We start from the raw sequence: 23588 nt of genomic DNA, 5'->3' as shown, positions 1-23588 counted from the left end.
CTCCATATAAACAGTCTGAATAATAACATGGGTCGTGTCTACCTGATCTGGGAGCTGAGTGTCAGAGACCTGAGTGCTGTATCTTTAATGTGTGTGTGTGTGTGTGTGTGTCTTGCTGCACCCAACAGGGAGGTCACTTTGATTTAGCAGACAGGATGTTTCACAGTGTGCGGGAAGCCTGGCTCTCTGCCTCCAAACACAACATGGCCGACGTCAAGGAGCTCATACCTGAGTTCTTCTACCTTCCAGAATTCATGCTTAACTCCAACAACTTTGACCTTGGTATGTGTCTCTGTCTGTCTCTCCCTCCTGCTGTGGATCCTGTAACTAAGCATGTTTACAGATAACTGATGCTGGCCATCATGTTTGCTGCTGCCTGTTTTAACAGGTGCCAAGCAGAACGGGATCAGACTAGGAGATGTTCTTCTGCCTCCATGGGCCAAGGGAGACCCAAGAGAGTTCATCAGAGTCCATCGACAGGTTGGTGATATATACTGTCTGTCTGTCCCTGTTGGCCTATATGTCGTATTGATGACCCATCTGTATAGTATATGACAGTATGTTGTATTGATGACCAGTCTGTATAGTATATGACAGTATGTTGTATTGATGACCCGTCTGTATAGTATATGACAGTATGTTGTATTGATGACCCGTCTGTACAGTATATGACAGTATGTTGTATTGATGACCCGTCTGTATAGTATATGACAGTATGTTGTATTGATGACCCGTCTGTATAGTATATGACAGTATGTTGTATTGATGACCCGTCTGTATAGTATATGACAGTATGTTGTATTGATGACCCGGTCTGTATAGTATATGACAGTATGTTGTATTGATGACCCGTCTGTATAGTATATGACAGTATGTTGTATTGATGACCCGTCTGTACAGTATATGACAGTATGTTGTATTGATGACCCGTCTGTACAGTATATGACAGTATGTTGTATTGATGACCCGTCTGTATAGTATATGACAGTATGTTGTATTGATGACCCGTCTGTATAGTATATGACAGTATGTTGTATTGATGACCCGTCTGTATAGTATATGACAGTATGTTGTATTGATGACCCGTCTGTATAGTATATGACAGTATGTTGTATTGATGACCCGTCTGTATAGTATATGACAGTATGTTGTATTGATGACCCGGTCTGTATAGTATATGACAGTATGTTGTATTGATGACCCGTCTGTATAGTATATGACAGTATGTTGTATTGATGACCCGTCTGTATAGTATATGACAGTATGTTGTATTGATGACCCGTCTGTACAGTATATGACAGTATGTTGTATTGATGACCCGTCTGTATAGTATATGACAGTATGTTGTATTGATGACCCGTCTGTATAGTATATGACAGTATGTTGTATTGATGACCCGTCTGTATAGTATATGACAGTATGTTGTATTGATGACCCGTCTGTATAGTATATGACAGTATGTTGTATTGATGACCCGTCTGTATAGTATATGACAGTATGTTGTATTGATGACCCGGTCTGTATAGTATATGACAGTGTGTTGTATTGATGACCCGTCTGTATAGTATATGACAGTATGTTGTATTGATGACCCGTCTGTATAGTATATGACAGTGTGTTGTATTGATGACCCGTCTGTACAGTATATGACAGTGTGTTGTATTGATGACCCGTCTGTACAGTATATGACAGTATGTTGTATTGATGACCCGTCTTTATAGTATATGACAGTATGTTGTATTGATGACCAGTCTGTATAGTATATGACAGTATGTTGTATTGATGACCCGTCTGTATAGTATATGTCGTATTGATGACCCATCTGTATAGTATATGACAGTATGTTGTATTGATGACCCGTCTGTACAGTATATGACAGTATGTTGTATTGATGACCCGTCTGTATAGTATATGACAGTATGTTGTATTGATGACCCGTCTGTATAGTATATGACAGTATGTTGTATTGATGACCAGTCTGTATAGTATATGACAGTATGTTGTATTGATGACCCGTCTGTATAGTATATGACAGTATGTTGTATTGATGACCAGTCTGTATAGTATATGACAGTATGTTGTATTGATGACCAGTCTGTATAGTATATGACAGTGTGTTGTATTGATGACCCGTCTGTATAGTATATGACAGTATGTTGTATTGATGACCAGTCTGTATAGTATATGACAGTATGTTGTATTGATGACCAGTCTGTATAGTATATGACAGTGTGTTGTATTGTCTCTCTAGGCTCTGGAGTGTGATTATGTGTCTGCCCACCTGCATGAGTGGATAGACCTGATCTTTGGCTTCAAGCAGCAGGGCCCACCAGCGGTGGAGGCCGTTAACGTGTTCCACCACCTGTTCTACGAGGGCCAGGTGGACATCTACAACATCAACGACCCTCTGAAGGAGACCGCCACCATCGGGTTCATCAATAACTTTGGACAAATCCCCAAACAGGTATATTCCATTAAAATACAACCAGGCTGTCTGTACTGACCCAACACACTGACACCCAGGCTGTCTGTACTGACCCAACACACTGACACCCAGGCTGTCTGTACTGACCCAACACACTGACCCACAGGCTGTCTGTACTGACCCAACACACTGACCCACAGGCCGTCTGTACTGACCCAACACACTGACCACCAGGCCGTCTGTACCGACCCAACACACTGACCACCAGGCCGTCTGTACCGACCCAACACACTGACCACCAGGCCGTCTGTACCGACCCAACACACTGACCACCAGGCCGTCTGTACTGACAAAACACACTGACCACCAGGCCGTCTGTACTGACCCCACACACTGACCCCAGGCTGTCTGTACTGACCCAACACACTGACCCCCAGGCCGTCTGTACTGACCCCACACACTAACCACCAGGCTGTCTGTACCGACCCAACACACTGACCCCCAGGCTGTCTGTCTGTGTTGCCAGTTGTTTAAGAAGCCCCATCCTCCAAAGCGGGTCCGCAGTAAGTCCAACGGGGGGGAGGCCGGGGGGATACCAGGCTCCCTCTCCTCCAGCACCGACAAGATCTTCTTCCATCATCTGGACAACCTCCGACCTTCTCTAGCCCCTGTCAAAGGTTGGGCCTCAAAGAAACAAACACACCCACCCAATGTCTGAATTTCAGGGGGAGCTCCTGAATGCTGCTGTTGTTCTGAGGACTAGCTGGTTATGTTCTCTTCCTGCTTGGAGACCCAGTCATCCTAGTTCCGGTTGGGCGTTCACCTAAAAGTAGAGAATTATAACATAAAACAAAACTGGAGACCACTGCAATTGTCTTAGTGTACTTCTACACACAAACACCCATGTTTTGCGCACACACACGCACACTAAAACAAGTCAACTGTCAATGTGTTTCAGAGCTCAAGGAGCCTGTGGGTCAGATCATCTGCACTGATAAAGGCATCCTGTCAGTGGAGCAGAACAAAGTTCTCCAACCGCCTCACTGGAGCAAGACCTTCGCCTGGGGTTACGCTGACCTATCCTGCCGACTGGCCAATTACGAGTCTGACAAGGTATGTTAGTCAGACACACACACACACACACACACACACACACACACACACACACACACACACTGAGGATACGCCAACCTCCGCTGGAAGTCTGACAAGGTCAGTTGGCTCAGGCTGTGGAGTCCTGATCGCCGTGGAGACGTGATCGTACATGCTAATCAGTTGATGTTGTAGTCATAGAAATACAGTGGGATGTAGAACGCCTTTTTTTTCCATGGTGTTTACCAGTGTCCATGGCTCCATTTCAGTCATTCCTTGAATCCTTGCACCCTCTCCCTCTGAAAACCCCCCAGAGGGGAAGGTCAGAAGGTAGTCAATATTAACCTTTTCCTCCACTACTGAAAAGGAAATGATTTGAGGAATCAAGGGAAAGGTTGACTTAATATTGCCTAAGAATTCAGCACTTTAGTCTTCCTCTCCCAAGTGACCAATGCCCCATCTCCTCATTTCACTAACGGTTCAATCCCCTGCCTCCTTCCTCCACTAACTGACCAATCTGGTCTCCCTGTTCAGTATGTTGGTGTTTGGACCAGTCTTCTCTGTATCTCCAGGAGCTGGTGTTGTATGAGTGTCTTCTCTGTCTGTCTCCAGGCGGTGGTGGTGTACGAGTGTCTGTCAGAGTGGGGTCAGGTCCTCTGTGCCATCTGCCCCAACCCCAAGCTTATCATCACCGGAGGAACCAGCACAGCCATCTGTGTGTGGGAGACAGGTACCTCCAAGGAGAGGGCCAAGACACTCACACTAAAACAGGTAACCACACACACACACACACACACACACACACACACACACAGTTTGGACTGTCCATCCGCGTTGATGCAGCTGTTACTCATAGTGTGTGTGCGCGCGCATGCATGCGTGCTCCACCAGGCGTTGCTGGGTCATACTGATGCGGTGACGTGCCTGACCGCCTCGTCGGCGTACCACATCATCGTCAGCGGCTCCCGGGACAGAACGTGCATCATCTGGGACCTCAACAAGCTGTCCTTCGTCACGCAGCTCAGGGGCCACAGGGCCCCCGTCTCAGCCCTCTGCATCAATGAGCTCACGGTGAGGCAACGCCGAGGACACGAAGCGCAGCGTCTTACTCTTCAGTGAAGGGCGTTACGGTCCCCTCTTGAGGAATATTGGCCTGTTCAAAGATTATTTATTCATAAAAATGATTTATTTATAAAGCCCTTTTTATAACGCCAGTTGTCACAAAGTGCTTTTACAGAAAAACGCGGCCTTAAACCCCAAGGAGCTAACAACAGTAGTGTTGAATTTCTGGCTGTTCATTTCTGGCTGTGTGTGTACTGCACAGGGAGACATTGTGTCGTCAGCTGGTACCTACATCCATGTCTGGAGCATCAACGGCAGCCCCATCGCCAGCGCCAACACCTTCACGGGACGCTCCCAACAGATCCTCTGCTGCTGTGTGTCTGAGATGAATGAGTGGGACATGCAGAACGTCATCGTAACCGGACACTCCGATGGGGTTGTCAGGGTAACCACCACTTCCTGTTCTTAGTACTCAGCTTCCTCCTCCTCGTTTTCCTCCTAGTTCTTATCAAAACATTTCTTTCTGGGGTTGTTTAAAAAAAAAAGTTCTTAATCTATTTCTGGGAATACTGTCTTATCGCTCAATCGTCAATCGTAATTATTTCTTTTTCCTGTAGTTCTGGAGAATGGAGTTCCTACAAGTCCCAGAAACCCCTGCTCCAGAACCAATCGATCCCCCTGATGTACCTGACTGCTGTACGGAGGTCAAGCTGGGTAAGTTTTCTCTTTAACATGGTGCCTCCCAACGCCCAGTGAATCAGACTGCCCTGTCCCTCCAACGCCCAGTGAATCAGACTGCCCTGTCCCTCCAACGCCCAGTGAATCAGACTGCCCTGTCCCTCCAACGCCCAGTGAATCAGACTGCCCTGTCCCTCCAACGCCCAGTGAATCAGACTGCCCTGTCCCTCCAACGCCCAGTGAATCAGACTGCCCTGTCCCTCCAACGCCCAGTGAATCAGACTGCCCTGTCCCTCCAACGCCCAGTGAATCAGACTGCCCTGTCCCTCCAACGCCCAGTGAATCAGACTGCCCTGTCCCTCCAACGCCCAGTGAATCAGACTGCCCTGTCCCTCCAACGCCCAGTGAATCAGACTGCCCTGTCCCTCCAACGCCCAGTGAATCAGACTGCCCTGTCCCTCCAACGCCCAGTGAATCAGACTGCCCTGTCCCTCCAACGCCCAGTGAATCAGTTTGTCCTGTCCTCCTCCTGTAACTCCTCCTCCAGCAGAGGGACCAGAGACCCATAACGGTGATGACGACAGCAGCGAATCAGACGGAGACGAGCCCAGTCTCAGCACGGACTCCAAACCATCTCCCCGCCCTCACTCTGCAGCCACAGCAGGGGGAGGGGCTGGATCGGCAGAGGGAGGGTCCGGCAGCCAGCCAGGCAGCGCCGTTCACAGACCCAAAGGTGAGTTAACCAGCCATCCAGTCAAAGGTGATTTTACCAACTAGTTAGACAATTTAAAATGTATCTGTGGATTTTCATTATGTGTAATCTGAGCATTAACAATTACATCGTGAATGTATGTTTCATTGGAAGTGAATGTGCCTAGATAATGAACAACAGAAACCTCTCTGTTTAGATTATCTTTCTGTAGGTTGCGCTCTGATAACCCCAGGAATGTTTACAATGACCATTTGGCATGGGGTTACTGTCTTGGAAACCTGATCTTTGCTAGCTAGACACACCCTTCAATGTATATATCAGCTTGTAACCAACATTACAGTGAGAAGAGAGAGAGAGAGTGAGATGAGACTGAGGTTGTGTAAGGAAGACCAGGTCCGTAACCTCATGAACAAGACTTTCTAATGCTGCAAGAAATAATAGAATTTCTCTCTCCCTTGACAAACGGGTTTGCGATAATTATTACAACCACTATACGAACTGGCTGATTTCTAACAATTACTTCATCTCTTAGTTGGATACAAATATTTTATTAACTTGGGATTACTTTTGATCCGAGTGGAATGTGAATATCTGTCTTGCATGACGTTGTTCCTCTTCATTCATCACTTGAACAGTGAATTAGCTGAAACAGAAACCTTCTAACATATTCCCAAGAACCACATCAAATGAGCGTTTGTTCTGGTCCAGGGGTCGCGGGGGGGCGATCAGGGGTCACCTGGTCTGTGGACAGCGGGTCAGACGAGTCCCGTCGCTGGTCCGACACCCTCAGCCTGGACGAGAAGGACGGCTTTGTGTTCGTCAACTACTCAGAGGGTCAGACGGGACAGTCCAAACCCGGGGTCCCCTCTCACCCCCACCCTCCCCACCCGGCAGCAGGCCACGGCGGGGTGCCCCAGCCCCTACACCCCACCACCATGGAGGCCCGGCCGTACAACCAGCTCAGGGCAGGTACGCACCGCTCCTCTGACGGCTCAACACACACGGCAGCCCAAATGTTCAATGTGTGTTACGATCCAGCTGCCTGGAGAGTGTGTGCTCTGGTATACCAGTCTCCAGTGTGTGTGTGTGCAGGTTACAGATGGGAACGCCAGCTGGTGTTCCGGAGCAAACTGACCATGCACACCGCTTTTGACCGGAAAGACAATGCTCACCCAGCAGAGATCACATCCCTGGCCATCTCGAAGTAGGTTCACTGGAGGTTTTTACAGTAATGTGACTTGGAGGACTGGAGGCTATTACGGTAAAGTGACTGGGGGGGCTGGTGGTTTTTACAGTAATGTGACTTGGAGGACTGGAGGGTATTACAGTAATGTGACTTAGAGGGACGGAGGGTATTACAGTAATGTGACTTGGAGGGATGGAGGTATTACAGTAATGTGACTTGGAGGACTGGAGGGTATTACAGTAATGTGACTTGGAGGGATGGAGGTATTACAGTAATGTGACTTGGAGGACTGGAGGGTATTACAGTAATGTGACTTGGAGGGATGGAGGGTATTACAGTAATGTGACTGGGAGGGCTGGAGGGTATTACAGTGATGTGTTTCATGAGAGGAAATATAAAAAAATTACATTTAATCTCAGACTTATATCTGGTACAAATATAGACCCTTTGCCATGACTCTCCTGATTGAACTCAGATGCTGTGTTCTTTGATCATCCTTGAGATCATCCTGTGGTAAATATAATTGACTTGGCACGATGGAGGATGAGCACACCTGACCCACACAGTGTATTCCAGAGCACAGAACATAAAGCCATGAATTCCAAGGAACCTTCCGTCCACAACCAAGATAGAAGTATGCAATAGCATGGATGTGGAGGAGCTAAAGCATTGGAAGTTCCCAGGAACACAGTGGGCTCCAACTTTACAGAGAGGTGTTTATCCAGAGCGCACAGGACCTCAGACTGGGGGGGGCGAAGTATCTTTCCACAACGACCTGTGTATTAATGTCCTTCAGAGGCCCGGCCAGAGGTCAGACCCCGTTGAACAGAAACATCTTAGGGCGGATGATGACCTCGCCTGTCATTAGATAACACAGGGAAACTCCAACCACGTCACACATGAGCCTAGTACACTTGATCATTTGTTGATCCTTTTCTTTGCGTTATCTGGAGAAAGCGGGTGATAGTCATTGAAACATCTCCCAGGCTGAGGTGTGAAATGTTAGATGTTGATGAAATGTAGCGGCCACTCATGCTCTTCTGGATACTCTGTTTTCTCCTCATCCTCAGAGACCACAGCAGGATCCTGGTTGGTGATGGCCGCGGCCGGGTGTTTAGCTGGTCTGTGAGTGATCAGCCTGGCCGGTCGGCCGCTGACCACTGGGTGAAGGACGAGGTGGTGGACAGCTGTTCAGGCTGCGCCGTGCGGTTCTCCCTCACTGAGAGACGCCACCACTGTAGGAACTGTGGGCAGCTCTTCTGTCAGAAGTAAGTCCCTGGACCACTGGTTTATAAGGACATTGTAGAAGAGTAGAGGTTTATATTAACAGTGTAGAGGGTTAGAGGTTCATAAGGACAATGTAGAGGGTTAGAGGTTCATAAGGACAGTGTAGAGGGTTAGAGGTTCATAAGGACAGTGTAGAGGGTTAGAGGTTCATAAGGACAGTGTAGAAGAGTAGAGGTTCATAAGGACAGTGTAGATGGTTAGAGGTTCATAAGGCCAATGTAGAGGGTTAGAGGTTCATAAGGCCAGTGTAGAGGGTTAGAGGTTCATAAGGCCAGTGTAGAGGGTTAGAGGTTCATAAGGACAGTGTAGAGGGTTAGAGGTTCATAAGGACAGTGTAGAGGGTTAGAGGTTCCTAAGGACAATGTAGAGGAGAAGAGGTTCATAAGGACAGGGTATTTGGTTAGGGGTTAGATGTTTTATAAGGACAGTTTAGATGGTTTGAGGTAATGAGGACAGTGTTTGTGGCTAAGGTTAGAGTTGTTAAGGACATTGTATATGATTGTAGTTAGAGGTTTATAAGAACAGTGTTGAGGGAACATCTGTTAAACACGAACAGATTAGCTCAGACTTTGTTTGGGTTTGGTTTGGATAAAGGCTGTGAGTGAACCAAATAATGTGTAGTGAAGAAAGAAAAGGATGTTGAATGATACACTTATACCTCTCCCCCGTTTGACCTCCTACCCTGCTCTGTCTCTCAGGTGTAGTCGTTTTCAGTCGGAGATCAAGCGTCTGAAGATATCGTCCCCGGTGAGAGTGTGTCAGAACTGTCACTATAACCTGCAGCACGAGCGCATCGGCGAGGACAGCTGCAGAAACTAACCACGGGAACTAGCCTGAAGGCACTACCCTAGGGAACCTGTGTCCTATCCCGTCTCTCACCCTCCCGTGCAACCCTGCCTCCCTTAAATACCACCGCTGTGCGCGCGCGCGCACGCACGTGTCCAGTGACCCAATGTAAAACACTGACTGATGTAGGCTTTTAAAGGGATCACTGAAGAGGCAACTGTTTCCGTTACTGTGGTGGTTAGGAATGACCAGGCCAGGAGTCTGGTTGGGAAACGCGTGGATAGAATGCGAGTTGTGGTATGAATTAGGAAGGGGGATTATGGTGAGGGTTGTAAACCATCTAACTTCTGCTTTCTTTCGGCCCCAAATAAAGCTCCGTTGTCAGATTCATCTTCCGTCTACCATCTTGTAGTTTAGATTTTAGAAAACCAACGCACAGAACGACAAGCCTCGCGTAGTTCAGAAGGGAAAACATGTTTATATTGTAAATACTTACATTGGCCTTTTTAACTAGAACAGGAAAAACTGAGAACAAAATTATAATAATTGTTGTTTCCTGTAAACTAGCATTGTCACTAACCACTCCCGGCTTTAAAAACACAACAGTTGTGTGGAACAATAATATGTATGGTCACGAGTCACGGAAGCTCAGAGGGAATTTTAGCAACTAAGTCCCACGTGGAAACCTATTTCCTATGTAGAGCACTACTCTTGATGGAGCCTGGTGAGAATAGGGGGCAAGAGATGTGCACTAAAAAGTGAGTAGGATGCCGTTTTGGGACTTGTACAATTATAACAATAGGGGAATATGAATGTTAAATTAATGCTGCGTGTTAACATTACCAGCGTGTCTAGTTATGCAATAACTTCTTTTTTTATTTTGAAATTTCTTTAAATGTTTTATTACAACATGTGATTTGATTTGTGAGTTGCCCACAGTATCAAACTATTGCCATCAAAGTGAGATTTGTCATTCGTTTTGCCAAATTGCTTTATTTCATGTGCAAATTCCGTCTGTGTTTGAGGAATTGTCATGTGGATGTACCATTGAGTTGTGTTTTTATGACTTACACAGGTTAGTCCCTGATCGTTTTATTTGTTGCTGCTTGTCAAGATTGGAGAAATTATCATTTCAGTTTTACAGGGATTCCTTCCCTTTTTAACATATCAAGTTTTATTTGATATCTTCGCTGATCCACAACACCCTATAAGAGGTGTGGATGTCTCCTAGTGAAAATTCATCTTGAATTAATCATCTGTTTGATTGAATTATGAATGAATAAATATATATATATGAATATATATATACATATGTGTGTATATATATGTGTGTATATATATATATGTATGTATGTATATGTATGCGTATATGTATATATATGGATGTGTATATGTATATATACTGTCTATACATAATATATGTCCAATGTCTTTGTTACTTTCTCACCGACTCCCAAGGCACATCTAGTTACAGTTATTCATATTGTATGTTGTAACTAGTAGGTTGACAGTGACTGTATTGCTTCATTGTGTTACGTACAACATTGCTATAAGCATTGCTTTTGCCTCATCACACACCTTCTGTGTAGATGCACAGGAAAACTGGATTTTCCTTCCTTCCTTACAGGCAGGGTGTCATGTCCTTCCTTCAGAGAGAATAATAAAAAGCTGCATTAATACAGTAGACCGTGAACCATAGTGACTGCATGTGCTCCCTACCTACATTCTGACTGGCTGCATCTACCGTCCCCTCCAAAAGTATTGGAACGGTAAGGCAAACTCCTTTGTTTTTGTTGTTCACTGAAGACATTTGGGTTTAAGATCAAAAGATGAGTATGAGACAAAAGTTCAGAATTTCAGCTTTTATTTCCTGGTATTCACATCTAGATGTTTTAAACAACTCAGGACATACCACCCTTTGTTCGAACCCACCCATTTTTCAAGTGAGCAAAAGTATTGGAACTTGTTGCCCAGGTGTTGCCTTTTAGGTTGATTGTTCAAATTTTAAATAGCTCTGCATGACTAGTCTAAGTTTTCATCCTTGGTTTAAACCTATAAAGACTGCATTTCTTGTTAAAGAGGATAAACCAACATGAAGACCATGTCTTTGGGAGAAAAGCAAGCCATTGTCAAGCTGAGAAAACAAGGAAAATCGACCAGAGCCATTGGACAAACATTGGGCATAGCAAGCACAACAATTTGGAATGTCCTGAAAAAGTAAGAAACTACTGGTGTACTGAGCAACAGACGTCGGACAGGTCGGCCAAGGAAAACAACAGTAGTTGATGACAGAAAGATTGTGAGAGCTGTGAAGAAAACCCCCCCAAAACATCAGTTAGTGACACCACCAACCACCTCCACAGTGCAGGGGTGAAGGTACTGTTCGAAGAAGACTCAGAGAGCAGAAATATAGAGGCCACACCACAAGATGCAAACCACTCATCAGCAATAAGAATCGGAAGGTCAGATAGAAATTTGCAAAGTACAGAGATGAACCGCAAAAGTTCTGGAACACAATCTTATGGACTGATGAGACCAAGATTAATCTTTACCAGCGTGATGGAAAGGCCAAAGTGTGGAGAAAGAAAGGAACTTCTTATGATCTGAAGCATACAAGCTCATCTGTGAAGCATGGTGGAGGTAATGTCATGGCTTGGGCGTGCATGGCTGCTTCTGGAACAGGCTCATTAATATTTATTGATGATGTAACTGATGATGGTAGCAGCAGAATAAATTCAGAAGTGTACATTTTGTCTGCCAATTTACGGAGAAATGCATTGAAACTAATCGGGAGGAAGTTTATCATGCAGCAGGACAATGACCCAAAGCACACTGCCAACAAAACAAAGGACTTCATCAGCGGAAAAAAGTGGAAGGTTTTAGACTGGCCAAGTCAATCACCTGACCTTAACCCAGTAGAGCATGCATTTCACCTCTTTAAGAGGAGGCTGAAGGGAGAAACACCCTGAAACAAACAAGAACTGAAAGAAGCTGTGGTAAAAGCCTGGAATAGCATCACAAATGAGGAATGCAACAGTTTGGTGATGTGGACGGGTCGCAGGCTTGAGGCAGTTATTGCAAGCTGGGGTTATGCCACCAAATATTAAATGTTATTTACTTTAAGATTATTTGTTCCAATACTTTTGCTCACCTAAAAATGCTGTGGTCTAATACAGACGGTGATATGTCCTAAGTTGTTTAACACATCTAGATGTGAATACCAGGAAATAAAAGCTGAAATTCTGAACTCTTGTCTCATACTCATCGTTAGATCTTAAACCCAAATGTCTTCAGTGAAGAACAAAAACAAAGGAATTTGCCTTGCCATTCCAAAACTTTTGGAGGGGACTGTATATGATCAGGCCCTGTTAACAACCACAGACTGTTTTCCGATTCATGACATAATATGGTGATGGTATCGCCTACGGTCCTCCTCCAGATCTCCCTGTTACCTGCAAAACACTTTCTTGGGGAGGGGGTGCATGGTTTGTCTGTCTGTTCAAGGACCATTGATGTTGATTTCCACGCATTGTGATGCTTGGCGGGCATCCCTATTCCATGAACTCGGCCCATGATGCTCGAATACACTGGTCTAAAACTGGTGGCCCGCGTGCTGAATATGTCCCCTCAAGTCATTTTAATGCGTGCCGCGTGTGTATATCCATTTCTGTCGCTCTGACTTGGGTCCCTTAGAGAGGAGATGTCTTGGACAAGAGGGCCATTGAAATGGGTGTAGCCGTGAGCAAATATACTGAGTGTGGACTCATCTGAGAAATATAATTTTACCCACTATACAATGATGGACATGAATAGAGAGGCCTGTTCTATAAACAATATTTCTGTGTTATAACACCTACTTAGAGAAGTTACTGTAGGACTGTCAGTGTGTTTTGCAGTTGTTACTGGAATCCTCGGGTGGACAGAGCTTGTTTTGACCGAGGATGATTTTTGTAGTAGATTGTAGTATAAAATCCACTCCGTATTTCAGAAGAAACACCATTGTGACTGCCCATCCGTCACACGTCACCCTTAGGTGTCTTTAGCTAGCTATGTGTCGTCCGTTAAAAAGTAAAAGTGCTCAAAGGGTTTCTCTATGTACACGCAGAGATTGTGAAGTGTGAACACAAAGTTTGTGGTCGTCCTGATCCATCATGGGTCAATCTTTATCCCTCCTCTTTCAATCTTATGTGTTGTTGATGCTGTGGGCAACAGGGCATTTAAGTGCTGCTTCCTTTACTACACATTTCATTTGTATTTTTACAATTCTTTAGACTTTTTTTGGCATCCCTCTTCTGACACGTAAAAACACTTGTAAAGAGCTGTTACATAGACACAGTCAATGAGTTGTTCTCAATCGATCACAGTCTGACTTCTCTCCCTTAGCCGTAGAATATGCACTCTAATTCTATTGATAAATTATTCTAGATTCATGTACTGTATCTAGCGTGCAATCATCATAGCAGATAAGACTTGGCTGTCACCAAGCAGCTTCAAGACAAACCAGATAGCTTGTTATTATATATCAATCATTATTTGCACCTTCTCATGTACAAAAAAAATTATAAAACTTTTAGAGAGGAATAGGAATCATAATTTTTTATCGAATGCAATGTTATGTTGTTGGGGTTTCGTTTCAAAGAAAAGGTGCATTTCTCCTACAGAGTGTAATGAACTGTATAAAGTATTTATGCAACTATTACTGGGTTTTTAATGTGTTTTTTTTTTTAAACAATTATTGTAATTTCAGCAAGTTTGTTTACTTGTTGCATGTCAGATTAACACCACTGACTTTCTGTGTCAGTGCTATGTACATGTTTTATTGGCATTGCTATTGTTATTTTTTTTGTTCATTTTTCTTAAAAAAGGCATTGAGTTGTTTTAAGCTGTTATAAGCCCCGAGTGACAGGTCTGTGTACAGTTGTGACAGGAGTGCATTTTGTACTCTTTATGGAAAAATAAGGTCTGACCAAAATGAAATCCTGGATTATTTTGGCGGTTATATGGGACTGCGTTACTACAGTATCCAGGGTGCAGTCAGGGATGAGGTAATGCTGAATGTTCATTGTATATTCGTCATCAGTACGATAATGAGAAAAAAAAAACTTAGAATAACCCCTACAGAAGCTATGTTACAATAATGCAATAGATCTGGTACTTATTCTTTTAATTTCATTTCGATTAAATACTTGCTGTTTACCACCAATTAGAGCTATGTATTGGTTTTATTTGTCATTTCATGCAGAACAATTGTGTTAGTAGTTCGACCTCAATTGAACAGTCATTTCAGATATATACTAACTTCAGTTAACTTACGCTTTGGGCAGTGAGGTCACTTGGCCATCAACAGGAAAACTAACAAATACGAGGTAATGGCCTATTCTATATCACCTGCTCTGTCCGTCGCGGTTCTGTGCCCCCCCCCCCCGTCACCGCTGCTACCACAGAAAAGCGTCGATACCACAGAGACATTGGATAGCCCGGTCGTTCACTGCAGCGCCACCAACTATCCGCCAGACAGCAGAGACGGAAAGCGAGAACAGCGGTGATAAACAAATGCACGCATTTGGTCGAAAGGAGCTGCAGAGAGGGTGTCTAGTTTTGTGAATGGTCTGTCACACTAACAGCACCCGAGACAGCACTTTGCAGACTCGGAAACCGACGGTTATTTCATGGTAGCAGAAGATCCTCATAACCGGATTAGGGCTGACATTCAATTCTAACCGTGTTACTGTACAGTGGCTGCTAGTTTTTCCTTCGGAATCATATGTGTTGTTGTGAGTGAAATAAGGAGGAAGACATGACGGAGCTAAGGAAGAGAGGGGGAGGTGGGGACACTGACCTCGTCAGTGAAACCATTAGTGACAAGGTAAGAAACTTGACTGAGAATACATGTTTTGTCCCTTAACTACCTAAGTGCCCAAGTTTGCTACCCGGGCTAGCGAAATAAATAGCTAACGTACGTCCTTGCTAATTGACGGTAGCTGGCGACATTGAACGATATAGCAAACTGTCACGTTGACATTGTCATGTTGTTTAGCTTCTTATCCGCTATGTTCTACTATTGTAGCGAAAACAGTAGTTCGTTTTGTTAAGACTTTGCCTGTCTGTCACACAGCTAAACAGCTATCGTGCTAGTGTAAGCAGGTTGCTTGCTAGCTTTGAACATGTCAAGCCAGTTGAAGCGGTTACAGGCGAAACTATACCCAGACAATTGCTCTATAAAGGTGGTCAGTAAAATAGAAATGGGCTGTCTAACAGAAGTTGTAGAATGTTTTTGTTTTTTTATCATTCAAATGCTTTAACCCGAAGCTTCAGTAAGCTGCTTCCCCATTGGAAGACGACCACGCTGTCATTTTGACAGATCTAGCGCTGTACACTCCCTGGGCAGGAATTTAGGCAATGCTAACTAGCCTGTTATTTTTTTTTTTTTATTCTCATTTTCAATTTAATAATGTTAGGATTCCGAGTGAGGTGTTGAGAAGCTAACGTGAATGTGGTTTGCTGGGAGTAAGTGGCACAATAACTCATCTATTCGTATACTAATGGTCAGCTGCTTTTAAAAACTGTAAAGACGGTATGTAAGTTGTGATTTACTACAAAGGCGAGGCTTGTAAGTGTTGTGAAGAGTAGCATGAAAAACACTCGTCTTTATAGTTAATTACAGTAACATGGTACAGGCCTTGTAAACATGTCAACAAAGTTGTATGTGAAGTTTTGCCCGCCCGTCACAATCGACAAAATCGCGTGGTGATAATGTGCATTACACAGTGGCGTAGCAAAGGGGGTTCTTCTCTTTGTCCAGTTTTATACAAGCGGTAACTTTGTGGGTTTAGTTTTATGCATATCTCGAATTTTCTTAAGCAATGGACACATCATATTGGTTCGAGCGTTGCTTTGAACAACGTTGTTGCTTAGTGAGTGAAAGTCTTGGCATAATTGTATTATCTCCGTTGTAGATTCGGACAGGGATGTAGCTGGGAATGTATTTTTTTATGTCCCTGTCTAATTGCACGTTTTTTGTTTGCATTTTTTTTAACGCTCCTTTGTTAAAATAACGTGTCCATCAATCGGTGTTCCACAGTTGAGTATTTCATGCCTTATCTGATTAAGCTCATTGTGAAAGTATCTGAGGCACGTCCAAACGGTGCTATATTACTTGTGAAGTGCACGGTTATGTTTCAGCGTGTTTCTTAGACTGGGACGTAGCAGTGATTGGAAAATGGCAGTGGATTGGAAACTCTGCCGTAATTGTTATGAGGCTACCTAATGCAGAACCTAACTGTCAATGACAACCTAATTGCATAGAACTAGTTCTAAAACAGGTTATTTGTTAGCTACACAGGGTCTGTCTTCATGGTTCAGGTTGGTTGCGCACACACAGCCATTCATTGTCTGCGTATGTTGATGTTTAATTGAGGTCCCTCCTGTTAAACTTCTCTGCCAGTCATTCTTTGGTGCTCCTGGAAAACCTGCTTTTATAGCTCATTAGAGTAGTGTAAACATAACCACACATGGCTGACCCTGTTTTTATAGTCATGAGAATATTCTAGGGACCAAAATGTATTTCCCTCAAAATTCACATTTTCCCTATTTAATCCTAATCCCAAAATATTTTGGGCTTCAGCAACACATGTAGGCCAATCTAAATAACTTTTCAAGCCGTCGTCTGGCAGCCAATTTATCACCTGCTGTGCAGAGTTTGAACACACACAAACACACACTGGTTTTACTATCAAAGTGATGGCCATTTTATTGCCATAAAGAACTGTCCCCTAACCTAAGACTAACATTAACCTCAATAACCTAAACAATACATGAACGTAGTGCCTGAACCTAACCCTTAACCTAACCCTAACCCTCAATAACTTAAACAATACATGAACGTAATGCCTGAACCTAACCCTTAACCTAACCCATAACCCTCAATAACCTAAACAATACATGAACGTAATGCCTGAACCTAACCCCTAACCCTCCTTGATTGATCTCCTTGACATTGGCATGTAGTAGAGAATTAAGTGGATTAACTGCATCCCAGGGGAGTCAAAGCTCTGTTGTTGTTGTTGTTTCTGACCTTGTATGTGACGTCTTTGTGTCCGCCATATCCTCCGATTTATCTTCCCTGTGCGTGCAGTTGTACCTCGGCTTGTCATGGGATGTTCCATGCTAGCGGAGCACACTGCTGTTTAGTCAGGGAACTCCCATGCGTCTCACCCAGGCTGCAGACATCCGTGACTTTCTTTTTCCTAACAGCCAGTTAGTCCTGTGATCCCCTCAATCAGAAGGTCAGACGCTTTGAAATTCGATTTTTATAAAAAAAATATTTACTAGGGGTGTAACGGTTCGCAGAATTCACGTTCAGTACGATTTGGGTAAAGTGGAAAAAAACATGCAAAACGTAACATTTACAGGTGCTAGTCATAAAATGTGAATATCATCAAAAAGTTGATTTATTTCAGTAATTCCATTCAAAAAGTGAAACTTCTATTATATTCATTCATTACACACAGACTGATATATTTCAAATGTTTATTTCTTTTAATTGTGATGATTATAACTGACAACTAATGAAAATCCCAAATTCAGTATCTCAGAAAATTAGAATATTACTTAAGACCAATACAAAAAAAATATTTTTAGAAATGTTGGCCAACTGAAACGTATGAACATGAAAAGTATGAGTATGTACAGCACTCAATACTTAGTTGGGGCTCCTTTTGCCTGAATTACTGCAGCGATGCGGCGTGGCATGGAGTCGATCAGTCTGTGGCACTGCTCAGGTGTTATGAGAGCCCAGGTTGCTCTGATTGTGGCCTTCAGCTCTTCTGCATTGTTGGGTCTGGCGTATTGCATCTTCCTCTTCACAATGCCCCATAGATTTTCTATAGGGTTAAGGTCAGGCAAGTTTGCTGGCCAATTAAGAACAGAGATATCATGGTCCTTAAACCAGGTACTGGTAGCTTTGGCACTGTGTGCAGGTGCCAAATCCTGTTGGAAAATGAAATCTGCATCTCCATAAAGTTAATCAGCAGCAGGAAGCATGAAGCGCTCTAAAACTTCCTGGTAGATGGCTACGTTGACCTTGGACCTCAGAAAACACAGTGGACCAACACCAGCAGATGACATGGCACCCCAAACCATCACTGACTGTGGAAACTTTACACTGGACTTCAAGCAACGTGGATTCTGTGCCACTCCTCTCTTCCTCCAGACTCTGGGACCTTGATTTCCAAAGGAAATGCAAAATGTACTTTAATCAGAGAACATAACTCTGCAGCAGTCCAGTCCTTTTTGTCTTTAGCCCAGGCGAGACGCTTCTGATGTTGTGTCTTGTTCAAGAGTGGCTTGACACAAGGATTGCGACAGCTGAAACCCATGTCTTGCATACGTCTGTGCGTGGTGGTTCTTGAAGCACTGACTCCAGCACATTTTTGAATGGGTTTTGTTTCACAATCCTCTCCAGGGTGCGGTTATCCCTATTGCTTGTACACTTTTTTTTCCACCACATCTTTTCCTTCCCTTCGCCTCTCTATTAATGGGCTTGGACACAGAGCTCTGTGAACAGCCAGCCTCTTTAGCTATGACCTTTTGTGTCTTGCCCTCCTTTGTGCAAGGTGTCACTGGTCATCTTTTGGACAACTGTCAAGTCAGCAGTCTTCCCCATGATTGTGTTGCCTACAGAACTAGACTGAGAGAACATTTAAAGGCCTTTGCAGGTGTTTTGAGTTAATTAGCTGATTAAAGTGTGGCACCAGTTTCAATATGGAACCTTTTCACAATGTTCTAATTTTCTGAGATACTGAATTTGGGGTTTTCATTAGTTGTCCATAACAGCAAAATACAGAATGTATTTGACCATCTAGCCAGCTATTTTTTATATACAGTCCCTTAAAACTATACTTTCCAAACGAAACTACACTTAATATATAGGCTAATGTTACAGTCTGCATGACATCAAAGTTCCAGTGAATTAAAAGAATATCCCACTCTAGGTTTCTTCTGAAGTTCCTGCCCTACTAGGGAGTTCTTCCCAGCCACTGTGCATAATTTAGTGATCAATGTCAGACCAAAATGTTGACCTTTATTAAACTCAAAAAACGCGTGCTTGAGCATCTATCAGTCAATCAGCCACATTTGTTTTATAAAGCTGTTTTTCATCAGCAGTCACCACAAAGTGCTTTTACCGATACCCAACCTAGAAACCCCAAGAAGCAAGCAACAACAAGGATTGAAATACAGTGGTCAGGAAAAACTCCCTAGTAGGGTCGGAACTGAAGATGAAACCTAGACAGGAGCCAGACTCAAATGTTTGGCCAATCCTGTTATGAATTTGCCCGGGTGAAGATCATAAGAGTGCATGACCTTGTCCTACTTGTTTTTCCTGACTAAATGACAGAAAGGCTGATGCCTTCAATGCCTAGTGAGCCTGTTGAACATCACCGATGATCTGACTAATAATGGAGAGACTGGGTCGATGTGGGGGCCTCTGGGGAATGACAAATGTATGTTCAAAGTAGCATATTTTCTGCACCCCCTCCCCCATACATCTGCCATGTTGTTGTCACCAATACAGTGAATAGACGGGAGAATCCACCTCTGCTTCCCAAATGGCACACTTTCCCTATGAAGTAAACTTCCTCTGACCAGGGCACATTGGGCTCCTGTTGAAAGTAGTGCCCTCTGTAGGATGCCTAATGGTACCAGCCCCCACGTGACTTCCCCCTGGCTTGTCTGCTGACCTGCCCATAATTATCAACCCTACGGCCTGTTGGCGCCGGGACAGTTGTGCTGCACCAACCACAGTCTGGTGACTCTGGATCTGGAGTCAGTTCTGGAAATGTCTGGTGATCAGGGAGGAAGGTCTGATTTACCTGTTAAGCCCACTTCCGTCTAAACGAAACATGATCTGCTTCTTCACCTTTAAACCAGTTAGCGTTGTTACACAGATTTGGACTGGTTTCAACTGGCAACGTCAAGCTGGTTCCTGACTCCATCACTTGAAGAAGCACAATGAGGCACAGGTCTCAAGGCCTCGTCCAGAGCCAACCAACACCATCTACTGATGCCACTTTGAACATTCTTAATTGGACCTTAATCACAATTATTTTATTTTTTTGCTGAAATCATCATTAGGTCTACATCTTTGGGCTGACGCCATGTTAAGTGAAACAATTAATTTTTGTAATGCCTTCCCTGTCTTGACCACAAAAAAAATCCACTATCAATTTTATTCCTTTTTACGATCCAAGATGTTTGGAGTGAAAAGCTGTTACAGATGGAGAAGAACCGCTTATAATATTTTTTACATTTTAGTTGTTTAGCAGGTCACTCATCCTGAGACTGATTAGAGCAATTAAAGTCAGTTAACTCACTCAAGGGCACATCTTTGAAAACCTTGTCTTCTCTGGGATTTTAACCCTTATACGTATGGTTTTCCCATGACACGTCAATGCTGAGCAACACTTGTCGGAGTTGTAACCAAAAACCTTACTTGGTTGTGTGGATTGAATTCTGTGGATATGGTTGCATATCTGTTATTGTTGTTACTTCAATGCATGTTAGTTTGTCAATTTATAGGAAAGATTGTTATAATGTAGGTTAGATATTAATTATTATAGAATTGGTCTTTGGGACACCCACAGTTTTTCTCATGTGAAAATACTAGAAGTATTATCTTAGAACTTAACACAATACATGAGTATTAATATACATTTGAATCCAAGATTGGAAATTTGACATTTCTAATCTTGTTCTTTGGCTTGATAGATAAGCTGTTAGTTACAATGGAAACCCTTTACTCATATTCTGAATGGTAAACATTTTGCGGCAAATCCAATGTATTTTGTATTTTTATTAAGTGCAGCTAACTCCCTCCCTGTTTGATTGATGTGTGTGTGTGTGTGTGTGTGTGTGTGTGTGTGTGGGGGGGGGGGGGGGTTCTGTTTGGTTTCTAATAAAGAAAGACACTACTCTGTTGTTGAGAAACAAGCTTTGATAACGCCCTGTTCCTCTCTGCTCAGGGACGTTACTGCAGTCTAGTCAGCTGGATCCAAGACTAACGGATCAATAGCATTCACCTGGAGGTTCTGGGCCATCTGTCCATAGTGTAAACACCAATCACAGTGCTCCTTCTGAACATTTGGTAGTAATGTAGGGCTAAGTATCGCCAAGTACCTCACAATACCGTATTATTTTGTAGATACTCGAGCGCTGATATGACCATTTTCTGTGTTCTCTGTTTTATGATTACATTCTGGGATTTTAATGCAATTTCAAGTAAACATAATGCTCACTATTGTGTCTGCTGCCTAGACTAGACTCTACTGAGAGAAAATGTAATAAGTCATGAAAATAAAAGTGCAGAATTAAATGTTTTTTTTGTGGGTACTTGATGACCAGAGTTGGGAACAGCCGGCTCATCTGTTTCATCATTGTCAGTGATTTGGGGGAGGGGGTAACATGGGCCCAGTGAAAAGCACACCAGCATTTATTGGTGGTGTGGGATTATGTCCCAACAAGCGAGGTTGATGGCAAACTTTCTCCGTTAGAAGTGAAACTCAAGGGAGTTATAGCTGAAGTCAACAGTCTTAATGACTTGTGACAGGCCTGGGCTGGGTCTACCAAAACACATGAGTCACCCCTTGGAATAGTGGGCACTTGGAATAGGATATCCCACAATTTTGCATGCCGAAGAATGAACAGGGCAAGGATGAGAGAAGTCCCTTCAAGACTGCTGTGCCATGAGTTGACCTTGGACTTGTTATTGTTCTGTCCTTTGCTGAATTCAATACGCACAGACACACACAGACACACAAGCAGGAGTTAGACTGAAATACCAACGTCACACTCAACAGTGCTGGTGCTCCAGGGCCATCGATTACTGTTCACCACTTTGAAGGGTACAGCTCCTTAGTCATCCCTACTTACAGTACTTTAACGATACTTTTGGGGTGTGGGTGTGGGTGTGGGTGTGTACCTTTTTGCATATTGAGAATCAGCCTCCATGTAATCGGGTCATTAGGGGAATAATATATTGTATATCCTGAACGTGAAGCAACTCTGTCAGCCAGAACACGGACCCGTGTCTGCTTGTTCCGCAATCATACCCATTACTGGAACCCAAACGGATCTCTAGAGATGGAGGCCAGTTCCACTGCCGTCCCTCTAACCAGGGACTGAGTCAGACATGGGACACCAGGTGGCTAACAGTCCTCAAGTAGATCAGAAAACCAGCAGCATCTGGATGACAAGTTGACTCACCCTGACCTGAAAGCAGACAGGATCCATTGTTACTGAAGCAGGCCCTACACAGTGTGCACCTAAATGATAGGATCCAGTATTACTGAAGCAGGCCCTACACAGTGTGCACCTTAATGATAGGATCCAGTATTACTGAAGCAGGCCCTACACAGTGTGCACCTAAATGATAGGATCCAGTATATTACTGAAGCAGACCCTACACAGTGTGCACCTAAATGATAGGATCCAGTATTACTGAAGCAGACCCTACACAGTGTGCACCTAAATGATAGGATCCAGTATTACTGAAGCAGGCTATTGTCTGGGCAAATAGTAGGGATGTGCATATTTTCACAATCGATAATTCCTTAGCTTTTGTCGTCGAATAGTGAACCTCACCCACTCATGCCAAAAAGAGAGGTACAAAATGGATAAAATGAATTTAAATTGTAATATGTTATGCAATAAATTAAATGTTTTATTTAAAAATTTAGTTACAACCTCAATAAGGTTTGAGTATAAACAATTAGGCTAGACAACCTTAGACATTCAGATTCAGATACACCATAACAGTGGCAAATTACCTAATGCACAGGCCTGTCAAGTCCTTAGTATTTTATAACAAGTGAATTATTTCAAATTATTCTTACAAGCTTTTCCATTAATTACAATTGCAAATGAACTATAAACGTAGTCAAAATCTTTGCATTTTCTCCCTTGAATTGGCACAGATATGTATTGCCTTACATTAGCTAATGTCTTTGTGTCAATGTTTTCTGGCCATAACAGCAAAATACAGAATGTATTTGACCATCTAGCCAGCTATTTTTTATATACAGTCCCTTAAAACTATACTTTCCAAACGAAACTACACTTAATATATAGGCTAATGTTACAGTCTGCATGACATCAAAGTTCCAGTGAATTAAAAGAATATCCTTGGAAGGAAGCTTTATAGGAATAAATTATATAAAATGAATGAACAAAAAACAAACAAAATCTGGCTAGCGAATCCATAGATGCAAGATCTTAACAAAAATGTAAAGAATAATTAGGCAAATCATTAGAAAAATGAGCATGTCCACATGCTCCGGGAGTAGACGAGTAAGCTTTCGTAGTTT

At 43.4% G+C, this 23588-nt stretch overlaps 2 protein-coding genes across 7 annotated transcripts in view; both read left to right on the top strand.

Annotated features, from left to right (window-relative positions):
* wdfy3 (WD repeat and FYVE domain containing 3) overlaps positions 1-10538 on the top strand; it is an 82646-nt gene extending 72108 nt beyond the window's left edge. For 4 of the 5 annotated variants that reach the window (XM_029124586.2, XM_029124587.2, XM_029124585.2 and 1 more), the window contains 14 exons: positions 129-282; positions 389-480; positions 2252-2464; positions 2952-3102; positions 3384-3538; positions 4130-4288; positions 4409-4588; positions 4842-5024; positions 5197-5293; positions 5805-5990; positions 6678-6938; positions 7062-7173; positions 8226-8423; positions 9141-10538. In XM_029124586.2, the coding sequence (XP_028980419.2) occupies positions 129-282; positions 389-480; positions 2252-2464; positions 2952-3102; positions 3384-3538; positions 4130-4288; positions 4409-4588; positions 4842-5024; positions 5197-5293; positions 5805-5990; positions 6678-6938; positions 7062-7173; positions 8226-8423; positions 9141-9261 (2262 nt within the window). In that variant the 3' untranslated portion in view covers positions 9262-10538. The remainder of the gene's footprint in view (positions 1-128; positions 283-388; positions 481-2251; positions 2465-2951; positions 3103-3383; positions 3539-4129; positions 4289-4408; positions 4589-4841; positions 5025-5196; positions 5294-5804; positions 5991-6677; positions 6939-7061; positions 7174-8225; positions 8424-9140) is intronic. The other variant, XM_029124584.2, reaches the window with a different exon arrangement.
* A 4090-nt stretch (positions 10539-14628) lies between these two features.
* cds1 (CDP-diacylglycerol synthase (phosphatidate cytidylyltransferase) 1) overlaps positions 14629-23588 on the top strand; it is a 32296-nt gene continuing 23336 nt past the window's right edge. Inside the window, exon 1 of one of the 2 annotated variants that reach the window (XM_013136926.4) lies at positions 14629-15094. In XM_013136926.4, coding sequence (XP_012992380.1) covers positions 15026-15094 — 69 coding nt within the window. In that variant the 5' untranslated portion in view covers positions 14629-15025. Of the gene's footprint in view, positions 15095-15640; positions 15736-23588 lie in introns of those variants that run through there. The other variant, XM_034296452.1, reaches the window with a different exon arrangement.

This window comes from Esox lucius, chromosome 13 (genome assembly GCF_011004845.1).
Source record: "Esox lucius isolate fEsoLuc1 chromosome 13, fEsoLuc1.pri, whole genome shotgun sequence".
NCBI lineage: Eukaryota > Metazoa > Chordata > Actinopteri > Esociformes > Esocidae > Esox > Esox lucius.
Note: the sequence above shows the minus strand (reverse complement) of the source record. Positions and strands in the feature narration are given on the sequence as shown.